Source organism: Oryctolagus cuniculus, chromosome 2 (assembly GCF_964237555.1).
Source record: "Oryctolagus cuniculus chromosome 2, mOryCun1.1, whole genome shotgun sequence".
NCBI classification, from domain to species: Eukaryota; Metazoa; Chordata; class Mammalia; order Lagomorpha; family Leporidae; genus Oryctolagus; species Oryctolagus cuniculus.
The window spans coordinates 72,421,481-72,444,890 of record NC_091433.1 but is presented as its reverse complement, the minus strand read 5'-3'; the positions used below and the strand labels follow the sequence as shown (position 1 = coordinate 72,444,890).

Below are 23,410 nucleotides of genomic sequence, written 5' to 3'. Positions count from 1 at the left end.
CACTGCACGCAGTGGCTTAACCATAGAAGCCACGGCCCCTAAATGTGCCATCCTGATCTGCCATTCTCCTACCCACAATAACAATCACCTAATTTCTGACAGTTTGCCTGTGCAGCAACAGACCCCAGAGCCATGTGGTCATGGAGGGCATAGATAATGCCCATATTCAGTCAGAAATAGTTACCTTGGACAATCCAAAAGTAATCCTGGCCCCATTTTCCTCACAAGAACTGAACTAACAGTAACAACCCATCTCACAGCCACTGTTTTACAATTAGACTAGGTTTTTGGAAACTTAATTTCACAATTTAGTTGCTTCGTTAGAAACCTGAATTTACTGATGACCAAAGTTCAATAACTTGTTCACGCAGCAGACAAGGGGGATATTCTGGTGTGGTAGACGGATTCCATTTCTTTTTCTTTCTTTTTGAAAAAACTTACGTGCAAGGCAGAGATACAGAGACAGAGAAAAGTATCTCCCATCCATTGGCTCATTGCCCCAGAATAGCCCTCAACAGAGCCAAGTCTGGGCAAGACCAAAGCTGGGAGCTGGACACTGAATCCACATCTCCCACGTGGGTCACAGTAATCTAACCACTGGAGTCATCACTGCTACCACCCAGGGTCTGCATCAGCAGCAAGCTCGAGTCAGGCACCAGAGCTGGGAATTAAACACAGGCACTCTGATATCATCTGCTCCCCAGTGTTCTATTTCTTGAATGTATGGTTACACAGACACATACCTGTCGAAGCTCATACAACTCAGCTAGGTGCATTTCACTTCATGGGACTTAATTTTATGTCAACTAAAAGCATTTTTCCCCCAAAGATCTTGTGGCCAATTAACAGCAATGAATACTCCGGAATCTCTCCATTAATTCATGTTGGAAGCTTCAGAGGTTTGTCCTGGTTTTTGTTCTGTAATCTATTTCCAATCCTCCCTACCCATTTGATACCTTTGCATGTTGACTATACCTACTATTATTTTTGTCTCTTACTCAAAATTTTATGTTTTACTATTATTTTCTAAATATACCCATTAGATCCCCCTAAGAAGTAGGTCTCTGGGGGCCATTGTTGTGGCATAGATGCTTTAGCTGCCTGCAACACTGGCATCCCATATTGGCACCAGCTCATGTCCTAGTTGCTCCACTTCCCATCCAACTCTTTGCTAATGTGCCAGGGAAAGCAGAAGATGGCCCAAGTGTTTGTGCCCCTGCCACCCAAGTGGGAGACCTGGATGAAGCTTCTAGCTGGCTTTGACCTGGCCCAGCCCTGACTGTTGCAGCCATTTGGGGAGTGAAACAGCAGATGAAGATCTCTCTCTAACTCTGCCTTTCAAATAAAATAAAGCAGGAAGGAGGGAGGGGAGGGGAGGGGAAGGAAGGGGAAGGGAGGGGAGGGGAGGGGAGAGGAGTGGAGGGGAAAGATTTGTTATAAAGACTTTCCATGCTTTTGCTTGTTAAAGACATGACCTAAAAAGTAACACTAGTCAGAAGGAAATGCACGTAAATTGGGTGGCAGGGCAAGTTTAAAGCTAAAATAATGTCTTTCCTTGAAATGGTTAAAGGACCTTGCCCTGCTCCTCATTTAGAAGCTTCAAACAATTGTCATATCTCTTCAAAGTCCACTTGGCTGAAAGGAAGTAATTTTCCATTTGAATCATGCCAAGACCATTGAAAAATGTCATTATGTGTAGTTACGTAAGTTGGCACCTCTCCTTGTACTTCCCAACCTTTACTAAACATCAACTTCCTGTACCCTTTACTTGAAACTGATTACCTATGAAGGCTTTCTACTGCTAATAAAAGTTCTTAAACAGAAGGGCAGGGTATATACACATCAAACTCACAGCCAAAAGGAAGGGCCAATCTCCACAAAGGGACCTCCTTTCAAAGTCCTAACACTGGACACTCCTTAGAGCACCTTGGGAATGGAGGACTGATGACCTTTAGGGTCAGAACTCATGACTGCTGCTCAGGTATAACTGGTTTTCTGAGAGCATTTATCTCTTCCCGGCTCTGATGGACACCAGGCTTCACCTTGTTAAATTTCCTTCAGGGATTACCCCACCTGCTCCAATAATAATCTGCCTTTGTGTATCTTAAAATAAGGAAAGCGTAATTCAAGATTTCTATAGGAAAAAAAAAAAAGCTTCAAAACAACAAGTGGTAGTCCCCATTCAACACACAACAGTTTGGACTGCTAATCTGAAAAATAGGATACAATCAAATGATTTGAATGATTGTTCTGATAAAATTTTACTATGTCTTGTTGAAGAAGCAACTCTAAGGTTTCTTATGAAAACTCTATGGTCCTATAGACTGTATCACTATAATGATCTATAACTGTCAATTTTCCACTTGTGCTACAAATCTAAATCACTTGCAACATTTAACATTGAATCTTATGTCCTACGGTTAGAAAATGGAAAAAAATAAACCATAATTATAAGCTATGTTACCTGAAATTTCACATTCAAACTATTCCATGATTTTGATCCCATTTCCACACCAATGTGTAGAAAATCCTAGCAACAATAACATACTACTTCTACTGGCATTAAAATTAATCAAATGAGCCAGGTGTTTGTCCTAATAGTTAAAATGCTGGTTAAGATACTCATGCCAAGGTGCTGGTTCATGTTCTGGTCGCTCCACTTCCAATCCAACTTCTTGCTAACAGCCTGGGAAAAGCAGGAGAAGATGACCCAAATGTTTGGCTCCCTTCCACCCACATGGGAGACCCAAATGAAGAACCTGGCTTTGCCTGGTGTAGACTCCATTTTGTTGCTGTCATCTGAGGAGTCAGCCCATGGACGGAAGAGATCTCTCTCCCTCCCTCTCTCCCTCTCTATATATAACTTTTTAAAATAAATAACTTTTTAAAATAAATAAATAAATCTTGAGCAGAAAAAATGGAAGGGAAAGAGAAAAAACAAACAGAATCCATGCCCACATCAGAGAGCCTGGGTTCAACTCCCAGCTCCATCTCCTGACTCTAGCTTCCTGCTAAAGGAAACCCTGGGATGTGGCAGTGATGGCTTGAGTAATTGGGTACCTGCCTCTCACTTGGGAGACCTGGATTGAGTTCTGGCTCCCAGCCCCGAACTGTCGCAAGCCTTTGGAGATATGAACCAGTGCATAGAAACATTCATGTTCATTCTCATTCTCTCAAATTAAAAAAAAAAAAAAAAAAGGCAGTGAAGTAGGGGTATCATTTTGGTAGTGAGGAAGAGATTGGTAGATCTGGGTACTAATTCCAGTTCCATAACTTACTCATCATATGACAAAATATTTATACAAACAATTCCTAATTCCTTCACATATAAAGCAGTTACCAATTCCTTGCCCAAATAATAGGGCTGATGTGATAACAAAATGAAAACATTCTTAACATCACATTTGCGAAATATTTTCCAAAAACAAATGGAGCAACTCCTTTTTCTTGAAGATGAAATTTTAAATTGCTTTAGTGTTGATATATATATGAATAGTAATATTTTACAAGTAAAATCTTTTAAAAAAGATTTATTTGTTTAAAAAATCAGAGTTACAGAGAAAGAGGGAGAGCCAGAAAAAGAGAGGCTATAGATCTTCCATCTACTGGCTCACTCCCCAAATGGCTACAATGACCATGGCTGGACCAGGGCAAAGCCAGAAGATTCCTCCAGGTCTCCCACATGGGTGCAGGGGCCCAAGCACTTGGGCCGTCTTCTGCTGCTTTCCCAGGCACATTAGCAGGGGGCTGGATCAAAAGTGCAGCAGCTGGGATTCAAACCAGCACCCTGGACTCAAACCAGCACCCTTATGGGATACTTAAGCTGCAGATGGCAGTTTAACCCACTACACTACAATGCTGGCCCCACAAGTGAAACCCTTAAATATGAATGTTTTGGACTAAGTTACTAGTTAAAAATTAGAACAGAGGATGCCAGTACTTTAAAACCTACAAGTGCATTATTAGTCCGAAGTGATGACTAAACCCTAAGTGCTTTCAGAATGTCCTGATAGCAAAATGGTAACAGAAGTTACAAACTTTAGCAAAGATGAAAGTATCTTTGATTTTTAAAAATACAGTTCAAATATAACAAAACATCAGCATCTCCACAAAAAACCTAGAGGTGACAATGCTGGAGACCAAGAACAAATCATTTTGAACATTATCAGAACAAATTCTAAGGAAGAGGTAAAGGTATCAGACTCCTGTGTCTAGAATTTAATTCCCAACAGAGTATCAGCAGATCCAAGCAACACCTCCTCCCAAAGCTGAATCCCAGAAATTAAATGAAACACCTATCTATGAATCACAAGAGTTACAACAGGAACCAAAGCAGGCTATTAGCACCTATTGATCATCTTTTCTGTAACTGGCACCGTGGCAGAATAACCCCAAGAGACCAGAGCTATCCCCAAAGTTCTGATGAAGCAACTGGGGTGCAGATGTCATGAAGTAGCTTGCCCAAGGTCACATAACTAATAAGGCAGATTTCAGACATGAACCCAAGGTTGCCTTGTGTACTCTCCAATAGATTCCTGTACCAAATGTTCTAGATATCCATCTCCTTTTTTCCCTCCAATTCTGTAACAAAGTATGTCTCCAGTGCGAGCAAAATCTAGCTGAATGTTGAAGTACTTGCTTTATTCCAAATTCAATAAAACGCAGGAAGGACAGAAGAAAAGCAACGCTGGAGGAAGGAGGAGAGAGCGGACTCCTGAAGATCAAAACAACTTCCACACGGTAGGCAGAAAATAATGTTCATCTGACTTTTCACCCACAAGGTGCTAAGGTTTAAATGCTTCCTGTAACAGCCCACAATGAGCATTTGACAAAGTAGTTACACCAGCAATATAAAACTAAGTTTTTTTCTAAAGACAGAAATGTAGGCCTTTTCTCCCTCCATTCCTTTTTCATTACTTGGACTCACTCTTTTTATACTGGAATTAAAGGAGACACAGTTGCCATTAATATCTCCATAAAGCAACAACAGAAAGCAAAACAAATATTTTGCAAACATTCAGCATAATAAATTCCAGCATTTCCCGAGAGTATTAAATCAAGTTCCATAGTGCAAATTTCTAATGCACCATCAGAAAGTTTTACAAAAATGCAAAGCTATACTGAAACACAAATTTTATTACATGGAATGAAAGAACAATCTAGACTGAGAAGTCCTCTGAATTCCTTTTCAGTTGCAGATACATTTTTCTCTAAACAGAAAACAGCCCGGGTCCTGATTCCAGCGAAGCTGTCAACTTGTGATTGTCTGCACAAATGAGGAATGTAATCAATTATCACAAGTGGAATTAATTCTGTGTAAGTATTTGCACATGGATATGCCAGATGTTCTAAGAATGGCACTCTGCAACAGAGCAGCAACTCAGAAGGACTGGGAACCTCAGCAGTTCTCAGAGGGACTCAAAACGTAGGCTGAGCTGCCTTTGCTCTCTTGGCATACTGAGTATGTGACATTGGATGAGGGGTGAGGGCAACAGGAGAGGTCAGGCGGGGAAGTAGAGAAAAGCAGTTAAGGAAATTACTAGCTCTGGTTTAAAAGGACCTTCTAGTAGCCATAACTAACTGGAGAAATAATTTCAAATTCCCATGCTATCAGAGCACTAGATGATTTATTCTAAGCCACATCTGGTACAAATTATAAAAGCACAAATACAGCCAGCATTATAAGGTTGAGACACTCTCCTTAAGAAGCTTCAAGAGGTAAGAAAAAGATGTGAGAAAACATAATTAAAGAAAGTTATTCCTAAAAATTAAGTGAAGCCATAGCATGTAGCACGAAGTATCTCACCTCCTAATTCCTTTTTTGTTTTGGTGGGGGGTGGGATGGGCAGTTAAAGGATCAGTGATTAAGGCATCTATAGATAACCAAGCATGTCAATACAGCCTTATGTTGACTGAACTATGATCAAGACAGCAGGCAGAATTTCAATGTATGCCACACTGCTTGCAACCTGGGGGGATATTTCTAGCAATATAAACACTAACATTTCCCCTCCCACACTTTTCACACCGGTTGAAGTTTTCTGACTCCTACAGAACTGGAGCCAAATTCTTTTCATATCTTTGCCCTTCTACCTTGAGCAGTGTTTGGCCCACAAAGTGCTTGAAACATGGCTCGAAGCTGATGAAAAGCAAACACAGTATCCTGAAAGCAAGGGTTTTTCATCTATGTCTTTTATTTACCACGATGCTAACTATATACTATGTACAAAGGACTTGGACCCACATGTGATATATGGATGGAATTCTACATCAACTCTAACAAGTGCTTTTTTTCTTGGTAAACAGGTCCTGGCAGAAGCTCAGTTCTTTCCAACCTACTTCTTGTGTCTTTAGTGTCCCCCTCGGTCTATCACCATCAAAATACTTCTGCCATCCTTGCTTCAATAAAAGTCTACTGGGTGAGCCTCGCAGTTACATTCAAATATGGTCCTACGCCTTAAAATGCTTAACTTTTTATACCAGAGAGTGATATCACCAGTCTGCTGAAAACAATTCAGCCAACTTGATGGTGGTCCAGGGAAGGGGCTGAGTCTGTGTCTGAGTGGCACCTCTTGCACTGCTTGTATCCATGCTGGCTTGTTTTAGATCTATGAAGCTTGCCAAGTGAGCTGTGTTTGAACACGACACACAGTTTCAACGTGGTATCATTAAGAATCACCCAAAAGAGCTGAAGCAAACATAAAATTAATTTCTCATTTGTCAATGAACTGCCAAATACCTCACATGAACTGCTTATCTGAAACAGAGTGAAGAAATGTTGACTTTTCCTACCAGATTGGCGTATGTGTAAATAGAGCTTTAGTTAAATATTTCCAAGTTTTACCGCAGGAACAGTTCAGAACATAAGTTAACAACCCGACAGGCAAGACCCAGTGAACAGTGCCATTACTGGTGTTTAAAGTGTACATTACTACACAGAACTTTTTCTAATACTTCTTCTGCGTAATCTTCCGGTAAGGGTGAATGTTTTTCCCGAAGGATTCCTTCCTCAATGCTAATTTAGCACACGAAATTTCCTGAAATGCTCTGGATCATTATGAAAATCAGAGTAATCGTGAGAGATTGGTCCTCAAACTTAAACGCTCATTTTCTTTTCAAGGCTCAAAATACAGAATACAAATATGTTAATGCTTTTGTTTGTTAATGCTTAGCTGGGCGGGTACTATGGGAGGCTCACCAGGCTTGTCCTTCCCCTTAGCACAACCCTTGGCGAACATGAAACCAGGCCCAATGCAGGCACACACTACTGGGGAGTACTTTGCACACAGCCTCTCTGCCCTTTCCAGCTGGGGTGGGGAACATACCACCTACATTGCACCTTCTCTCACTGCTCAAAGAGATTCCAGGCCACTGCATTCGAAAAGTAAACATGCTTCCCAGAGAGACTTTGTGACTTCAATGATAGTTTTAAAACTTCCAAATGGGGGCCAGTGCTGTGGTGCAGCGGGTTAACGCCCTGGCATGGGGCGCCAGCATCCCATATGGGCGCCAGTTCTGGTCCTGGCTGCTCCACTTCCAATCCAGCTCTCTGCTGTGGCCTGGGAGAGCAGTGAGAGGATGGCTCAGATCCTTGGGCCCTGCACCCACGTGGGAGACCCAGAAGAGACTCCTGGGTCCTGGCTTCGGATTGGCGCAGCTCTGGTCATTGCAGCCGGTTGGGGAGTGAACCATCAGATGGAAGACCTCTCTGCCTCTCCTCTCTGTGTAACTCTGACTTTCAAATAAATGAATAAATCTTTAAAAAAAGAAAAAGCTTCCAAATGGAAGTTTCTAGTTAGAATGGAGCTATGTGTGCAGCTTTTCTGACTTCTGTTCCTGCACCTAATGTGTACACAAGAACATTCTTTAGTAGAGAATAGAACTGCAATTACCAGAGCCAGGGAAGGGAGTGGAGGAGGGAGGGAAACGGAGAGAAGGGTTAACGGGTACTGGGTGCAGTTGGTTAGGAAGAATAACTCCTCATGCTCTATTGAACAGCAGGGTAACTGTAGTTAACAATTGGCTATTTCAAAATAGTTAGTACAGAGGATTTTGAAGGCTCCCAACACAAAAGTATGATAAATGTCCAAGGTGACAGATAATGCCAGTGTACCTGATCATTATACATTGTATGCAGGCATTGAAATGTAATATGGACAAAGTGTGTCAGCTAAAAATATTTTAAAAATTTTTAATAATTAAAAATAGAGCAAATTAACATCCACCATTAACTCAGGATAATAGTTCCAATTTGTATGTAGTTAAGCCTCTTAATTGTCTTCAGAGGTGATTTTTTATTTAATACTTCTGAGACTAGAGTTATATACATAGCTTTAGCTTCTTTAACCTACAACTGTGATAAATAATAGTCACTGTCAAACCATGTATACATTCTAGGAATAAACTATCGTTATTCATAAAGATCAAACACTTGATAATATTTGATATTTGATTATTAGGGATTATGTATCTTGAGATCAAAAGAAGCCAGTTTGAGGTTTTCTTATTTTGTCCTACCTTCATCTTATTTGGGGGTAATAGTGTTTTTACAAAGGAATCAGCTAACACTGCATCATTACCTTATGTCTCCACCTGTGGCAAGGATTTCTCTGTTGTTGCTTATTTGCCATAGATGTATTTCATTTAGTTTTGCAGATAAGAATTATCTCAATCTACATATAAAGACAACATTCCTAATTCAGACATGGGCCTTCTAGAAGATTTAAATGCAGTTTCTCTCTAAATGAATACATTTTTATTACTCTTCAATATGAGCCTTAAACAAGTATAAGGAAAAATCTACTAGCTTTAAGGAACAAATATCATTGTGTAATAAAATACTTATACACAAGTATGTACATCTGAAGTGCACCAAAACTATTCACTTAAGTGGAACACTTCCATATTCAATCTTGTTTACACTCTGTTGAGTAAACATTGTCTTCCTTGATTATATAAAATTTAGGTATCAGTGAAGTCAAAACTTGCAAATTAGCTTATCATATGTGAAAATGAGGTTCTGTCATATCTATCCACATGGTGAAGATCAACCCCCAAATCAATCATCCCCAAAATCAAAGCCTTTTTATTTTTTTCATCTTGGGCCAAATGAAACAAGGAAAGGACATGGACAACCACCCACATTAGAGAAATAATTGTTGATTTCAAAAAATACTGAAATCACTTAAAAAAATAATAATGATCATCAGGCCAATCTTGTATAAAAGTTGGTTTAGAAATAAACCTTTAGAAGAAGAGATTGCTAGTCACACTCAATTCCTGGAATACTGAGACAGATTTCAGGCTGTCCATGAATCATACCATCCCAGACCTAGCCCCGCTGCTCGAGGATGGAATCTCCCACATTCCCTCACTAGTGCAAAGCTCCTCTGTAGCCCACAGCCACCACTGCCCAAGGACCTGCCAGCTGGGTGTTCATCTTCTCCTAGGCTTCCAGGAAAAGCCTAGGGTTATTTCTAAGTGCCCCACGGACACACAGACCCTGAAAGCCAACCTTATCCTCACTGTTCAAACAAGGGCTTCTGGCTTATTACTGGTAGGAGGGACTCTTCTGATACAGCGCTCCCCTCAGTGAGGCCTTTTGAAGTCTGCAATGCACATGTGCGCTACCTCAGCACACAGAAAGATAACTCAAGTTTGGTACATCAGAAAGCACCCTCCCTTCAAACAAGAACTTTCTCTAAAGATTCATTTATTTGGAAGGCAGAGTGACAAAGGCAGAGACAGAGGCAGACAGAGATCTTCCATCCGCTGGTGCACTCCTCAAATGACCACGATGGTCAGGGCTGAGCCAGGCCGAAGCCAGGAATCCTATCCATGTCTCCTACATGAGTGACAGGGACTCAACTGAGCTTTTACCTGCTGCTTCCCAGGTACATTAGTGGGTGGCTGGATCAGAGGCAGAGTAGCCAGGCCTCAAACTGGCACTCTGATATGGGATATGGGTGTCACAAGCAGTGGCTTAAACTGCTGTACCTCCACACCTACCCCTCAAATCATTTAATCTATGAGTAGTGTAATAATGGGAGGAAAAATGTTAACCTACATATACACTTGCCTATACACCAAGAAAATAAATATCAACAATTCAGTATGAAACTACAATAATGAATATATAAAGAGGAATCTCGTGAAATAATAACATTACAGATGGACAACTGAAAATAATTGGTTGTAGGCCTAGATTACATAGTAACAGAACAAAATGTGTGAAAGACATTCAACTCTTGGGATTTAAAACTTTCTGCTTTAATTTCAAAGAACTGCTATTCCTAATAGTTTATACCAATTACAATGATTTCTTATGAACAAATAACAAGTTTTCTACATCTCTATTCAAATACTTAGAAGTTCTGGCAATGGATTTAAAATAATCTAATTCAGAACCTGCAGAATTCTTTTAAAAGACTTCTTCAACCACAGTCACATATAATTCTTAAGTCACAATTTTAAAATGTTAGAAATTCTCTTTTGAGGGACAGACGTGTGCTACAGTGGTTAAGTCACCACTTTGGGATGCCTGTATCTTGTATCATGGTGCCTGATTGGAGTCCCAGCTTCTTAGCTTCTGATCCAGCATCCTGTTAATGCACATTGTAGGAGGCAGCAGATAATACTTGGGTCTCTGCCACCCTCATGGGAGTCTCAGATTGAGTTCCTGGTTCAGTTCCTGGCTTTGGCCTCGACAAACCCTGGCTGTTATGAGAGCAGTGGATGGAAAATCTGTTTTCCTTTATCTGCCTTTCAAATAAAATGAAAATGGGAAAAAAATTCTTTGAGAAAGTCAACAAATTTAGCAACATTAAAATATAGTACTTCTGGAAGTCATAATATGTTTGGGGTCTACGCTGTGATGTAGTAGGTTAACCCTCCAATTGCGGCACCAGCATCCCATATGGGCACCGGTTTGAGTCCTAGCTGTTCCACTTCCAATCTAGCTCTCTGTTAATGTACCTGGGAATGCAGTGGAAGATGACCCAAGTGTGTGGGCCTCTGCATCCATGTGGGAGACCCTCAAGAAGCTCCTAGCTCCTGGCTTCAGATGGGCCCAGCTCCAGCTGTTACAGCCACTTAGGGAGTGAACCAGCAGATGGAAGCCCTGAATCTGTAACTCTGACTCTCAAATCTTTTAAAAAAATTTTTATAAGGCAAAGATGGGGGTAATATTTGAAATATGAATGGTTAAAGTTCACTTTTGATCCATAACGGGCTCTTATGAATTAAGGAAAAACAGCTAATAACCCAGGAGAAAAAAAATCTAGCACAACATACAATTAAAAGGGAATAGAAAGCCAGCACCGCAGCTCAATAGGCTAATCCTCTGCCTTGCGGCGCCAGCACACAGGGTTCTAGTCCTGGTCGGGGCGCCGGATTCTGTCCCGGTTGCCCCTCTTCCAGGCAAGCTCTCTGCTATGGCCCGGGAGTGCAGTGGAGGATGGCCCAAGTGCTTGGGCCCTGCACCTGCATGGGAGACCAGGAGAAGCACCTGGCACCTGCCTTCAGATCAGCGCGGTGCGCCAGCGGCCATTGGAGGGTGAACCAACGGCAAAGGAAGACCTTTCTATCTCCCTGTCTACTCTGCCTGTAAAAAATAAAATAAGGCATAGAAATTACAAATAACTAATTTTTTTGGTGTTCATCCTTGTAATCAAAGAATTGGAATTTAAATACTGAAGTAATTCTGCTCTGCTACAAAACTAGCAAGAATTTTTTTATTTTAAGGATGATTATGTTGACAAGAATATAGGAACACAAACACTCTAATAGAGTACCAGTGGGAGAATATGTTGACTAAACGTCTTTTGGAAAGCAAATGGTCCGTGTGTAAAGTGTCCCTCTGAGAATTAACTGTATTTCAAGGACTCCATCCTATGGAAATAAACATGGCGAAATGCTAAAGAGGTTATTTGTTGCAACTGCATATTTAGTAACTGGAAACAAATGGAAAGTTCAGCCATAAGCAAGTAGTTAAATAAACTGATACATTTACCTATTATATAGCTACCAAAGCAAAATTTGGAACACCTAATGACATGGAAAATTTTTCATGATGTGTTAAAAAGTTTAAGCATGCAGCAGTATACCGGTATAAATAACGTACTTGTAAATCTACATATGGTACATATTAACAAGTATAAAGAAAACATTAACTGTAATTATCTTTGGTGAGATTGTCTCTTACCCTTTCCAAATCTACCAATTTGTATACAGCAAGCATGCACTACTTTTGAAATCTCAGACAGGGTTGACAGAACAGAGCCATTAAGTGATATCTTTCCAAATGCTTGAGTGTAAAAACCGCAGTGCAGTTTCCACGAAGTACCATATGGAGTTTACCTAGAACCTGACAGTCCTAACAAACACTCCAAAATGCAACCTTGAGTTATTGATACATAATTTAAAAGTGCAGATCTTCTACCAGGTAGTAGTTCCTCCACATAAACTTGTTTGAAATAGAATAGGTGGGAAAGGTTTGTGCAAGTTCCATAAATAACTATACATTACGTGAAACTAAATTCCACTCCTAATGAGTTTTTAAGGAGTAACAAGATGATTCTAATGTTTACTTTAACATTCCTTAGGGAATATCTTTAAGAAAACGACTATTAATGCCCTTTCTGCATTGTACAAATAGAGTATCATTGTTTCCATTTAAATTGCTCACCACCACCTGCCCTAAACATTCCTGGGGGGAAAAAAAAAAGTTTGCCTACAAAACTGCAGTTCTGATTACGCAACTCCTCTTCGGGTTATCCATGCTGACTCTGATCTGGGTGTGTTTAGGCTCCTTAAAGAGGTCACAGATTCCTGAGAGCGGTGCCTTTCGTTCCCTCCCTCTTCCCTGGAATCCATTCCCAGCCCCAGCGCGGCGATTTGGGAAGCTGATGACCGGATTCCAATCACCTGGCACAGCCGGACAACTCTCGCCCTCCCCCTGCCTCGCCTCAGACTTTGTTTTAACGCAAACAAAACAGACACACCGGGTTTCCTTTCCTACAACACTGACTAGTTAAAGCAAACAGCACGTAGAAGAGTGCAGGCTTTGAGTGATTTATCTTCACCCCTACTTGCAAAGTCAGGATCTTTCTGGGGACTTAGCAGGCCAGGGTAGGCTTTGAGGAGAGGAGGGCGGACACTTGGGTCTGCTCATCACATTAGCCAACGCCGTGGCCTCTGTGAGGGGGCATGCTGCCGGAGAGCTGGAAAAGGGCCAGCGAGCGGCAGGAAGGCGCGCAGGGCAGGAGGCCGCTGGGAACCGCGGACGCCCCATCTCTCGCCCTTCTCGGCCCTGATGGCTCCGACTGAGCCCGGCACCGGTGAAGCGCCCAGCGGGAAGGCTCAGAGCACCGGTCAAGCGCCCAGTGGGCGGCTTCCGGCCGAGGACGCAAGCTTGCCTGTCTACGAATGGGAGCGCACGGGGGAACCCCTCGGTCACTTTCAAGGTGACAGCCGCCGATCTGCAGCCGTCCCTTCCGCAGGAGCGGCACTGACCCCACGTGAGACCTGCCTTGCTCCGCCGCCTCCCGGACTCTGCACCCTCTCCCCACACTCGGGGCGCAGGCCCCCCGGGGTACCCGCCCCCTCCCCGAAGGTTCGTCCCGTGACCGCGCGCCAGTCGTGGCCACCACGTCCCCACCGGGTAGCGGGACCTGCTCTGTTCCGCACTTACCCGCAGCGCCTCCAAGCCAGCCCGGAGCTCTCCTCGCACTGGGACGCAGAGGCGGGGCGGCGAGCCGCTCCGGGGCCGCGCGCTTCGGGCCTTAGGCGGGGGCCGCTCCCGGCCCACCCCAGGAGGCCGGCTGGGCGGCGTCTGCACCTGCGGCCGCGCAGCTCGTCGGGCACCCCACCCGCAGCCTTGGCGGCGGCAGCCGGCGGGAACCTAGGGTCCAGGAGCACCAGCCTCCCCGCCTCCCTGGCTGCCAGGGGGTGGAGCAAGGGCGGGGAGTTGAGGAAACTTGTAAATAGAAAAGCTGAGCGGCCCCTTTGGAGCGGTCCCCTCCCGCGACTCCCGGCGGGGGACCAAGGCCAGGGGGCGGCGTCCCACGGAGCTGGAGAGAAGCGCGCGGGGAGGCTCTCACCGTGCTCCGCTCCCGCCTTCCTAGCGCTCCCGGGTTCCAATCCCGAAGCCCCGCGCGCTCCCGGGCTAAGTACGTACCCGCCCCACCCCCGGGCGTCCGGCCCGGGCCGCGCTGCACCTGTTGCCGCCGGTGTTGTAGCTTCAGCCCGCGCACCTGGCTGAACCCCGCGTCCGCAGATCTCAGCGCTGGAGCCCCAAGCCAAGCCAGGGTACGATGGGGTTCAGCTTCCTGCTTCCCTCTCGCCACCTGGCTTCTCCCTCGAGTGGTGGGGCCGGGCAGCAGGGGCGGGGGAAGGTGAGAATTAATGAGAGCGCAGGCTGGTAAGAAACCAGCAGTGACTGTCGCTTAGAGCGTTCGATGGTACTCTTTTCTCTCCTTGCTGCAGAGAAGTTTACTTGCAAACATGTTTTAAAGGCTAAAGAAATGAGCGCTGTGGCGCAGCGGGTTAAAGCCCCAGTCTGCAGCGCCAGCATCCCATATGGGCTCCAGTTCAAGTCCCGGCTGCTCCACTTCTGAGCTAGCTCTCTACTGGGAAAGCAGTAGAAGATAGCCCAAGTGCTTGGGCCCCTGCACCCGCGTGGGGGACCCGGAAGAAGCTCCTGGTTCGGGCCATTGAGGCCATTTGGGGAGTGAACCAGCAGATCAAGATCTCTTTCTCACTCTGCCTCTACCTCTTTGTAACTCTGCCTTTCAAATAACTAAAATAAATCTTTAAAAAAAAAAATGAGCACTACAGCTTTTGGATCTCTGGATACAAAGTGGAGAGAAACTAAGCCCGACCCACTTTTCTCTAAATACAAACTAAATCTTGGCTCTTTGCTGAACTAAGCACGCTTCTTCCACAGTCCTCCCTGACACCCCTAAAATACTTTCTTCTCTTTTCCAAAGATGATCTCCCACCTAGGAAAAATGTGCTATTACTGAACCATTGACTGTCAGACAACTTGAGTCCAAAATGTTAAAAAGCATATTTAATTATGAAAAATTAATTAAAGGCTTTTGAAGAGAAATAAGGTTTTTTTCTGAATATAAATCTGAAGACTTTGCAGTCTGCAGTTTTCTATAGCAGGAGTATTAGCTGAACTACAAGATGTATTATCATTTACAGTTGTGCAGTCTTGGTACAGGTACAGTGGTTTATTATTTCCTCAAAGCAAGACCCAGGCAAATGCAGGTCAGAGTACTGACTCCATTATTCAAGGGAGGAAATTGAAGCTCAGAAGGGTTGACTTGCCCAAGGTCACATAGTTGGTGAGGAACAAGCAACTCAGCAGCCCAACCCTCATCTCTTTATTCCATTTTACAGTGACACCTCTCACTTGCTTTTGAAGTTCCCACAGTAAACACACACACGGATGGCCCGTGATCTGTGACTTTAATAAAAGGCATGTGGTGAATTTGAAAAGATTCAGTGCTAAGCATGGGATGACTCTTCCTTGTGCAAAGGCATACACACAATCTAAACAAAATGAAAAGCACCAGCCACATTGTTTCTGTAAGTCATGAGATAATTATGCTAATAAGCAACGTGCCTCCTCCATAAGAATATTTCTTGTGTTAAACATATCATTTAATCTTTATAACCCTCAGATGACCCGTGATTTGGTCCAACCCCCCACAGTTCTATTGTATAGCTTCCTTCTATCTATAAATATAGAACCTGTTTTACTTCATTTTTCTATGGGACAGATGAGAAGGCAAAAAAAAAAAAAAAAACCACTCTTCTAAGTAATTAGAGCTGCTTTTGTGGGCCTTGGGAAATCTGAAGTTTAGCTTCTGATTGCATCAACATCGAAACACAAGTTATCTTCTAGGGATATCCTCAGGGACTGTCAAGGCGAATATTCTTGAAATGAGGCCTCTTGGGTCTCTTTCCAACTAAGTTCTGGGCATGTTGCCATGTTCCTGATCTCTGAACTTTGATGCTGACCTGCTGCAGACTCCAGAAATAATATTAAGGACCAGACAATAAACTCCACAGCACTTTGGGGTCCTTTGCTCTAAGAAAAAGCAAACTTTAGTTTTCTCTAAAGAGAACCTAACAACACTGAGAAAATGTTTTTTTCATTTAGCAGTTTGTCAAAAATAAAAAAAGTTTCTTTAAAGGTTTATTTTACTTATTTGAAAGGCAGAGCGATAGAGGAAGGGAGAGAGATCTTTCTTCCAATGGTTCACTTCCCAAATGGCCAAAATGGCAGGGGCTGGCCAAGCTGAAGCCAGGAGCCTGGAACTCCATCTGGATCTCCCATGTGTGTAGCAGGGTCCCAAGTACTTGAATCACCTTCCAGTGCCTTTCCAGGTACATTAGGATAGGAAGCAGAACAGCCAGGACTTGAACCAGTGCTCCAATATGGGATGCCAGTGTAGCTAGTGGAGGCTTAACCCCCTGCCCCACAACACTGTCTCAAAAAATTACCAAGTTTAATAATCAAAGTGTGTCCATTATAGTAGTCACAATGCAGATGTCATTATATGTGGCAATACCTAACAAAATTATAAATACACATATTCTTTGAGTCAGTAAATCCACATATAAGAGTTTAGCTCACAATACAGATGACAAATGGCATTTATACAGAAACTTGCTTATTTAAGCATTGATGACTATAATAAACATTGAAAAGAAATATAAATGTTCTCTAATAAAGAATCAGTAAGTCATGATACAATCATAAAATGAAATCCTATTAAGGCTTAAAAAAAGAATACAAAAGCTCTTTGTATGAACTGATGTCCAAGATATATTACATGCAAATTTTTTTAAATATAAAGCAATTATCTAATAGTATGTTACAGTTTCTGTTAAATCAGAGAAGATATATACACAAATTTGTGTATAAATGAGGATCTTCAAAAGTTCATGGAAAATGCATATTATTAAAAAACTGCATGAATATCATAATTTTCTTATAACAAAATAAGCTCATCTTTTAATAGTATTTCCCATGAACCTTCTCAAGAACTTCTTAAATGTATATTTGTGTAAGCTTTAGCTGTGTCTTGGGAGGGGAACTGGACAGCTGGAGGGAAGGGTTTGAAGAGAAACTTTTTAATAGACATAATTTTGTGCTTTTTGGATTTTGAACCATGTAAATAATAGTACGCATCTTACCATGCAAAAATTTTTTACCACTTGAAGTTTGCCACAGGAATGGCAAAGCTCCTCTGTCAACTAATTTCACTTATAAATAAAATAAATGATCAGGTTTCTCATGCATTAATGGGAGGGAAAAACAAAGTGCTCAGTAGATGTTTTCAGCCCTTTTTCCTCTGTTCATCTGAAAAAGAAGACTTTAATACACAAAACTCTCACAAACATGCTGTGAGTGCTGTGGAAATGATGAGCCAGCAAATTCCTCAAACTGTATTATCACTGATATCTCCCTAGGGTAGAGCTTCTAGCTAACTTTCCCAAGTCATATTCAATCAGAAAGGAAAGAAAGGACTTCAGGCTTCATTCCCAAGAGGACAACGCCAGTACATTGATTTCACTGGTGAGGAAATAACTCCACGGGAATTTCAAGGGGCCATTTTTACTTTGTTCCCAATCCAGCTTCCTATTTAGTTTGTTACTTATTTTTATTTCTTTAAACCACTATTTCACTGAAAAGGGGTTTGAACAACTCTAAAACACAGGTGCAATAAATTAAACAAAATTTAGAAATATAAATATTTTTAATATAAAATGAGATCTGGGGGAAAGCATACAGCTAAGAAAACACACACTGTTGAGCAACAAATTGAAACACTGAGCTTGCTGCTAGCCAAGTGCCCCGACCAGTTACGTAACTACCATTTTCACAGGGGGCTGACAGTTCCTCAAGAGAAGCAAAGCTTTTCGAGGACTGAATTCTAAGAAAAATTCGGCTTGTCACTTCTTTAGAGACAACTGAATGGAAAACAATAATATGGCATTAAAGCACTCAAAGGAAGTTTATATGGTTTTTTTTCATAGTGGCTTTGAATAAAAACCAAAAGTATTATAATAAAACTCGAGAAAGGTATTCAATCACTCACTGAGGGAATAGGCTAATATCATCCAAGCTTTATAACAGCATAAGAAGATCAAAGACTGGCTGTAAATAGAGGAATGTAGGGAGAGTAACTCCTTCATAAACCTCTTGAAAGATATACCTCTTTAAAAAGTGCTTTTCTTTATTAGCATGTAATACATGTACATTTTATTGGATGCAGTGCAATATTTCAACACGTGTATACAGTGTAAACAAATCAAGTCAAGCCATTAACATGTTTATTTCCTCATCATTGCTTAGTGTTTGGAGCCTTAGAGATAGTTCCAAAGTGATTATGCTCATGGCAAAATTCTAACATCTACACAAATCCTTTGCCTCAGAGGCAGACACAGTTTCTCTATGAGGCATTCCAGTAATTTTCTAGGCAGGCACATATCTGATAGGTGCTGAAGAATTGATGACAATTTGTTGTCAACTCTGACAAGTCCGAGAATGCTGTAATTTAGTCATGCGGTTGATGACTTTTTTCCCATTTTTATGGAAATCAAAAGTATATTACAAAGAGTCAAATGACATTTAATTCTTGTATCTCAAGACAGTGAGGCATATGTGGTCACATGCACAAACTGATCTGTCAGAGCAATGACTACATAGCAAGTAAAAAAGATGAGAGTACTGAATGGTCCTGATTTATTTACAAGCAACTCTTGGGTTCCTCATTACCCATTCTGTTTAGTAAGCTTAGAGACGCAGACTCCACTCAGTGTCTCAACTGGGAGATAATCAGAGTAGGGATGTTCTCATGCAGAAGTCTGCAGACTGGAAAATAAAGTACCTCGAAGAAATAAGACTCATCCCAAGTTCAAAGCAGTAGCAATGGGGAGGAAATAGAACTTCCTCTTTCAGAAGGACCTGAAAACATTGGAGAAACTCTTTCATCTCCCCATACTATCAAAAGTAGCTCCAAGTCTTTTCATTACAATTATAGAGTTTAAAGAAGAACTGTCCTAATAGCATGATGTCAAATTTATTTTAGTTCACACACAAACAAGTTGTTCTGTAATTCTGATGTGGACCTCCTCATATTAGGAAGAAATTAAGGAAAATATAGCACCACCAGTTTGTTACGCAACCACTCTGAAAATGTTTACTTTGAGTACTTAAAATGTCATGACTAAAGAAACTACTGGTCTGTGTAATCCACTCTTGACAATGAATCATAACCGTGTCACACTTGGACTTGGTTAGGCTTTGCTCCAATCAAATGGAGTCTTCCCCTAAAAAGGGGATATGTTTTCCATTTCAAAGTATTTACTGCTTCATGAAAAATATTAATAACAAGTCTATGGCTTTTAGGTCTCATACCTTTGAGACTATCATAATCTACTTAGACTCTTTTTTGATTTGTTTTTAATTTATGCTTCTGGCCTTGTTCTTTTGACCAAATGTAAGCCCTGGGAGTTTTGGAAGCAGCCCCACACCTGGACCTTGTACCCCTTGGGCCCTGCTGTTCGATCAGCCATCGTCTGAAATGAGAGCAAAGCACTGAGAAGCCTAATGGGTCCAGTCTGGTTCACTGGGACTGGGCCAGAATCCAGGCCTGGTCTATCAATTGACTTTCGATTCATTCCATTTGCAATTTTTGGTGTTGATTCATGGTTCCCAATCCATGATTCACTCTGGAATCCTGCTCCCTTGCCAAGTAGTATGTAGTCATGTGATCCAAAATGCTCTACAGTCTAACAAATGCTTACAAATCATAGTGATACAGGGAGACCCACAAACTAAATGAACATGTTCATGCTGTAACATAAGCATTCCTCAAAATATCTCTACTCTTCTGAGAATAGGCAACTTAGCAAAGAGCCACTGAAAATATGTTCATTACTTTATCCCTACAGTAAGTATGGACTAACATTATTTTTTACCTAAATCACATTACAATGTGCCAACATTGGAAACTAGTGCCTAATTAGTTGCCTAAAAATAAGACAGTCTTACTTTGGACATCTAAAATACTGAGTCCAGTTGCTAATTTAAACCAGGATAGTAGTTTAACACCACCATTGACTTAGCTAATTTTTTTAGAGATTTATTTATTTGAAAGGCAGAGTTACAGAGAGACAGAGGCAGAGAGATAGAGAAGTCTTCCATCCACTGGTTCACTTCTCAGATGGCCACAATGGCTGGAGCTGTGTCAATCCAAAGCCAGGAGCCAGGAGTTTCTTCTGGGTCTCACACACGAGTGCAGGGGCCCAAGCACTTGGGCCATTTTCCACTGCTTTCCCAGGAACATTAGCAGGGAGCTGGATCAGAAAAGGAGCAGCCAGATCTCAAACTGGTGCCCATGTGGGATGCCGGCACTGCAGGTGGCAACTTTACCCACAGCGCCACAGCACCAGCCCCAATTTATCTATTTTAATAAATATGCTTCTCGGCCGGCACCGCGGCTCACTAGGCTAATCCTCCGCCTAGCGGCGCCGGCACACCGGGTTCTAGTCCCGGTCGGGGCGCCAGATTCTGTCCCGGTTGCCCCTCTTCCAGGCCAGCCCTCTGCTGTGGCCAGGGAGTGCAGTGGAGGATGGCCCAGGTGCTTGGGCCCTGCACCCCATGGGAGACCAGGAAAAGCACCTGGCTCCTGGCTCCTGCCATCGGATCAGCGCGGTGCGCCGGCCGCAGCGCGCCAGCCGCGGCGGCCATTGGAGGGTGAACCAACGGCAAAAGGAAGACCTTTCTCTCTGTCTCTCTCTCTCTCACTGTCCACTCTGCCTGTCACAAAATAAATAAATAAATAAATATGCTTCTCATCTTATTTTTGAGTACCTATAAAATTATAGTTAATTCCTACCAATTTAAAAACTGATTATCTGCAAATCTTAGATAGAAGAGAAAAACACAATTATCATTAAGTATTATCACATTGGAACTAGAAGACTTGGTTTTGACACATAGTTTTTGAATTGAGTTGGCATGTCCAGATCCCAGGTTCTCTTTTATACAATGAGCTCTTTAGATGTCATGGACTCATTTTGAGGATAAAATAAAATATATTATTATTAATTGTGCTTATGATTTGTGTACTGTCGCTCCCCCATTCGCGGAGGAACGACACTAGGACCCTGCGCTGTTCTTTTGTCTGCTCGGCCCTTCCCAGGTTTGCTGCTGGTCCTTCCCAGGTTGGCTGCTGGTCCTTCCCGGGTTGGCTGCCGACCCATCCACCTCCGTGGAAGGGCGGCTCCCCCTGCCACTTTCCCCACTTCCATGGGGGAGCGGCACACCGCCGGCCAGCTCTCTCGGGGGCTGCTCAGATGTTATCCGGATGTTCCCCTTAGATGTTCCTGGTGCATGTTGTCTCTCTCCTCCTTTATAGTCCTCTTCCACCAATCCCAACTCTGCTACCCACACGCCGAGTACGCTGCTCTCCTCCAATCAGGAGCAAGATCAGCTCCTGCAGGTTATTGGTCGAACTGGAGGCAGCTGTGTAGAAGTTGTTTACTCCTCTCCCAGCGCCATATTGTGGGGGAGCAGATGCATAGAATAAGTCTTAATTCCAGTAACTTAGTCTAGTCCCAGTTGCTCCCCACAGTGTACTATCTCCTATTTACAATTGTTGACAGCACTCATTTCCCTTCCTGTTGTTCTTCAAATTGAGAGGACAGAAAGACTCAGCTTTCCAACATGCACTCCCTCCAGTCTAGCCAGGCCTGCCATGCTTCCTCATTTTAGGCTCTCGAGTCATGCCAGATGACTCAACCAAATAAGCCAGTGGCCTCTAATTTTTTGGCTTATACTTTCCCATCTATAAAAAAATTGAGGGGCCAGCATTGTGATACAGTGGGTTAGGTTGCTGCCTCCAGTGCCAGCATCCCACATTGTGGGAGCTCTGATTCGTGTCCTGGCTGCTCTGCTTCTGATCCAGCTCCCAGTTAACAGGCCTGGGAAAGATGGTCCAAGGACAATACACAACTTCAAAACCAATTCTCTTAATGAAAAAGATTCCAAGTAATTGTACAATCTCTTGTTTAAAATCTCTTAATGAGAAAACACTAGATTCAGAAACACTTGAGCCAATTTACTTTAAAAACAGAAATATAATGACAATATTTGTGATACTAATGAAAAGCTGACTAATAGAGTTGCATACTTAGAATTTCAACAGGTTCAATCAAACAGACCAAAAAAAAATGATACAGCACCAGAATACAAAATTTACTGTATCAACAAATGCATATATACCTGGGAAGAAATTTAACTTGAAAATTAAATTAAATTTTTAACTATGTTTTCTTACGAATGATTGAATTCTGATAAATTCTTTAAACCATAAAGAATTATACCATGTTCTTTTCTAGAGATACTAGGTAAAATGTCACTTAAATTTTTTAAATTATAGCAGTACCTACTAAAATTCCTGTGAGAACTAATAATGAAAAATAAATAGCAGGGCCAACATTGTGGCACAGCAGGTTAAGCAGCTGCTTGAAATGCTGGCATCCCATATAGGAGTTCCAGTTGCTCTGCTCTTGATCCAGCTCCCTGCAGTGAAAGATGGATGACCCAAGTATTTGGGGTCTATGTGGCTGACCTGGAGGGAATTTCTGGCTCCAGGCTTTAGCCTGGACCAGCCTCAGCCATTATGGCCATTCGAACAGTGAACTAGTGGAGGCTCTGGTTTGCTTACTTGTTCACTCTCAAAATTTATTTGAAAGGCTGAGTTACAGGAAGAAAAAGAGAGACAGAGAGAGATCATCCATCCACTGGTTCCCTTCTCAAATGGCCACAAAGACCAGGGTTAGGACGAAGTCAGGAGCCAGGAGTGGAGCTGGATGGGAAGTGGAGCAGCCAGGACTTGAACTGGTGTTACAGGTGGCTGCTTAACCTGCTAAGCCAGAATACCACCCACCCCTTCCCTCTCCTCTCTCCACTCTGCCTTCAAATAAATAAACACTTTTTAAAAATGGAAAGAAAAATAAGTGATGACAATATCAAAACATGTTCAAAGGTAATAAGAGAGGAGTCGGCAGATTTGTAAAACTGAAACACATTGCAAGAATGATCAAAATCAGCTAGTATCAGGTTATCATAGTTTGAAATAAGAACCTGACCTGTAACAGAACCAAAAAAATAGGGCATAGAATAACCTGTTAAAAAATTGTCTTTTACATAGTTGGCTAACAGGTTGGGAGAAAAATCAACTTAGATACATAGCTACATTAGGCCAAAAACTACAATAAATTCCAGCTGTATCACAAAGTAAAAGCATTCAAAAAACATCCCACAAGATTAAAAATGGCTTATTTATCCCATATGTAGAGAGAATAAACTTCCAATTGCTTA

At 42.3% G+C, this 23,410-nt stretch overlaps 2 protein-coding genes across 7 annotated transcripts in view; one reads left to right on the top strand and one right to left on the bottom strand.

Moving 5' to 3' along the window:
* Window positions 1-14,307, bottom strand: part of MTUS1 (microtubule associated scaffold protein 1) — a 163,279-nt gene extending 148,972 nt beyond the window's left edge. For 3 of the 6 annotated variants that reach the window (XR_011386321.1, XM_051842585.2, XM_051842586.2), the window contains exon 1: window positions 13,691-13,829. The gene's annotated coding sequence lies outside the window, so the exon portion shown is untranslated. Of the gene's footprint in view, window positions 1-13,690; window positions 13,830-14,176 lie in introns of those variants that run through there. The other 3 variants (XM_070068467.1, XM_051842587.2, XM_070068466.1) reach the window with 3 other exon arrangements.
* LOC108175886 (uncharacterized) overlaps window positions 13,169-23,410 on the top strand; it is a 44,606-nt gene continuing 34,364 nt past the window's right edge. The window contains exon 1 of the mRNA XM_070068469.1: window positions 13,169-14,307. Within this exon, the coding sequence (XP_069924570.1) occupies window positions 13,313-14,260 (948 nt within the window). The 5' untranslated portion in view covers window positions 13,169-13,312 and the 3' untranslated portion in view covers window positions 14,261-14,307. The remainder of the gene's footprint in view (window positions 14,308-23,410) is intronic.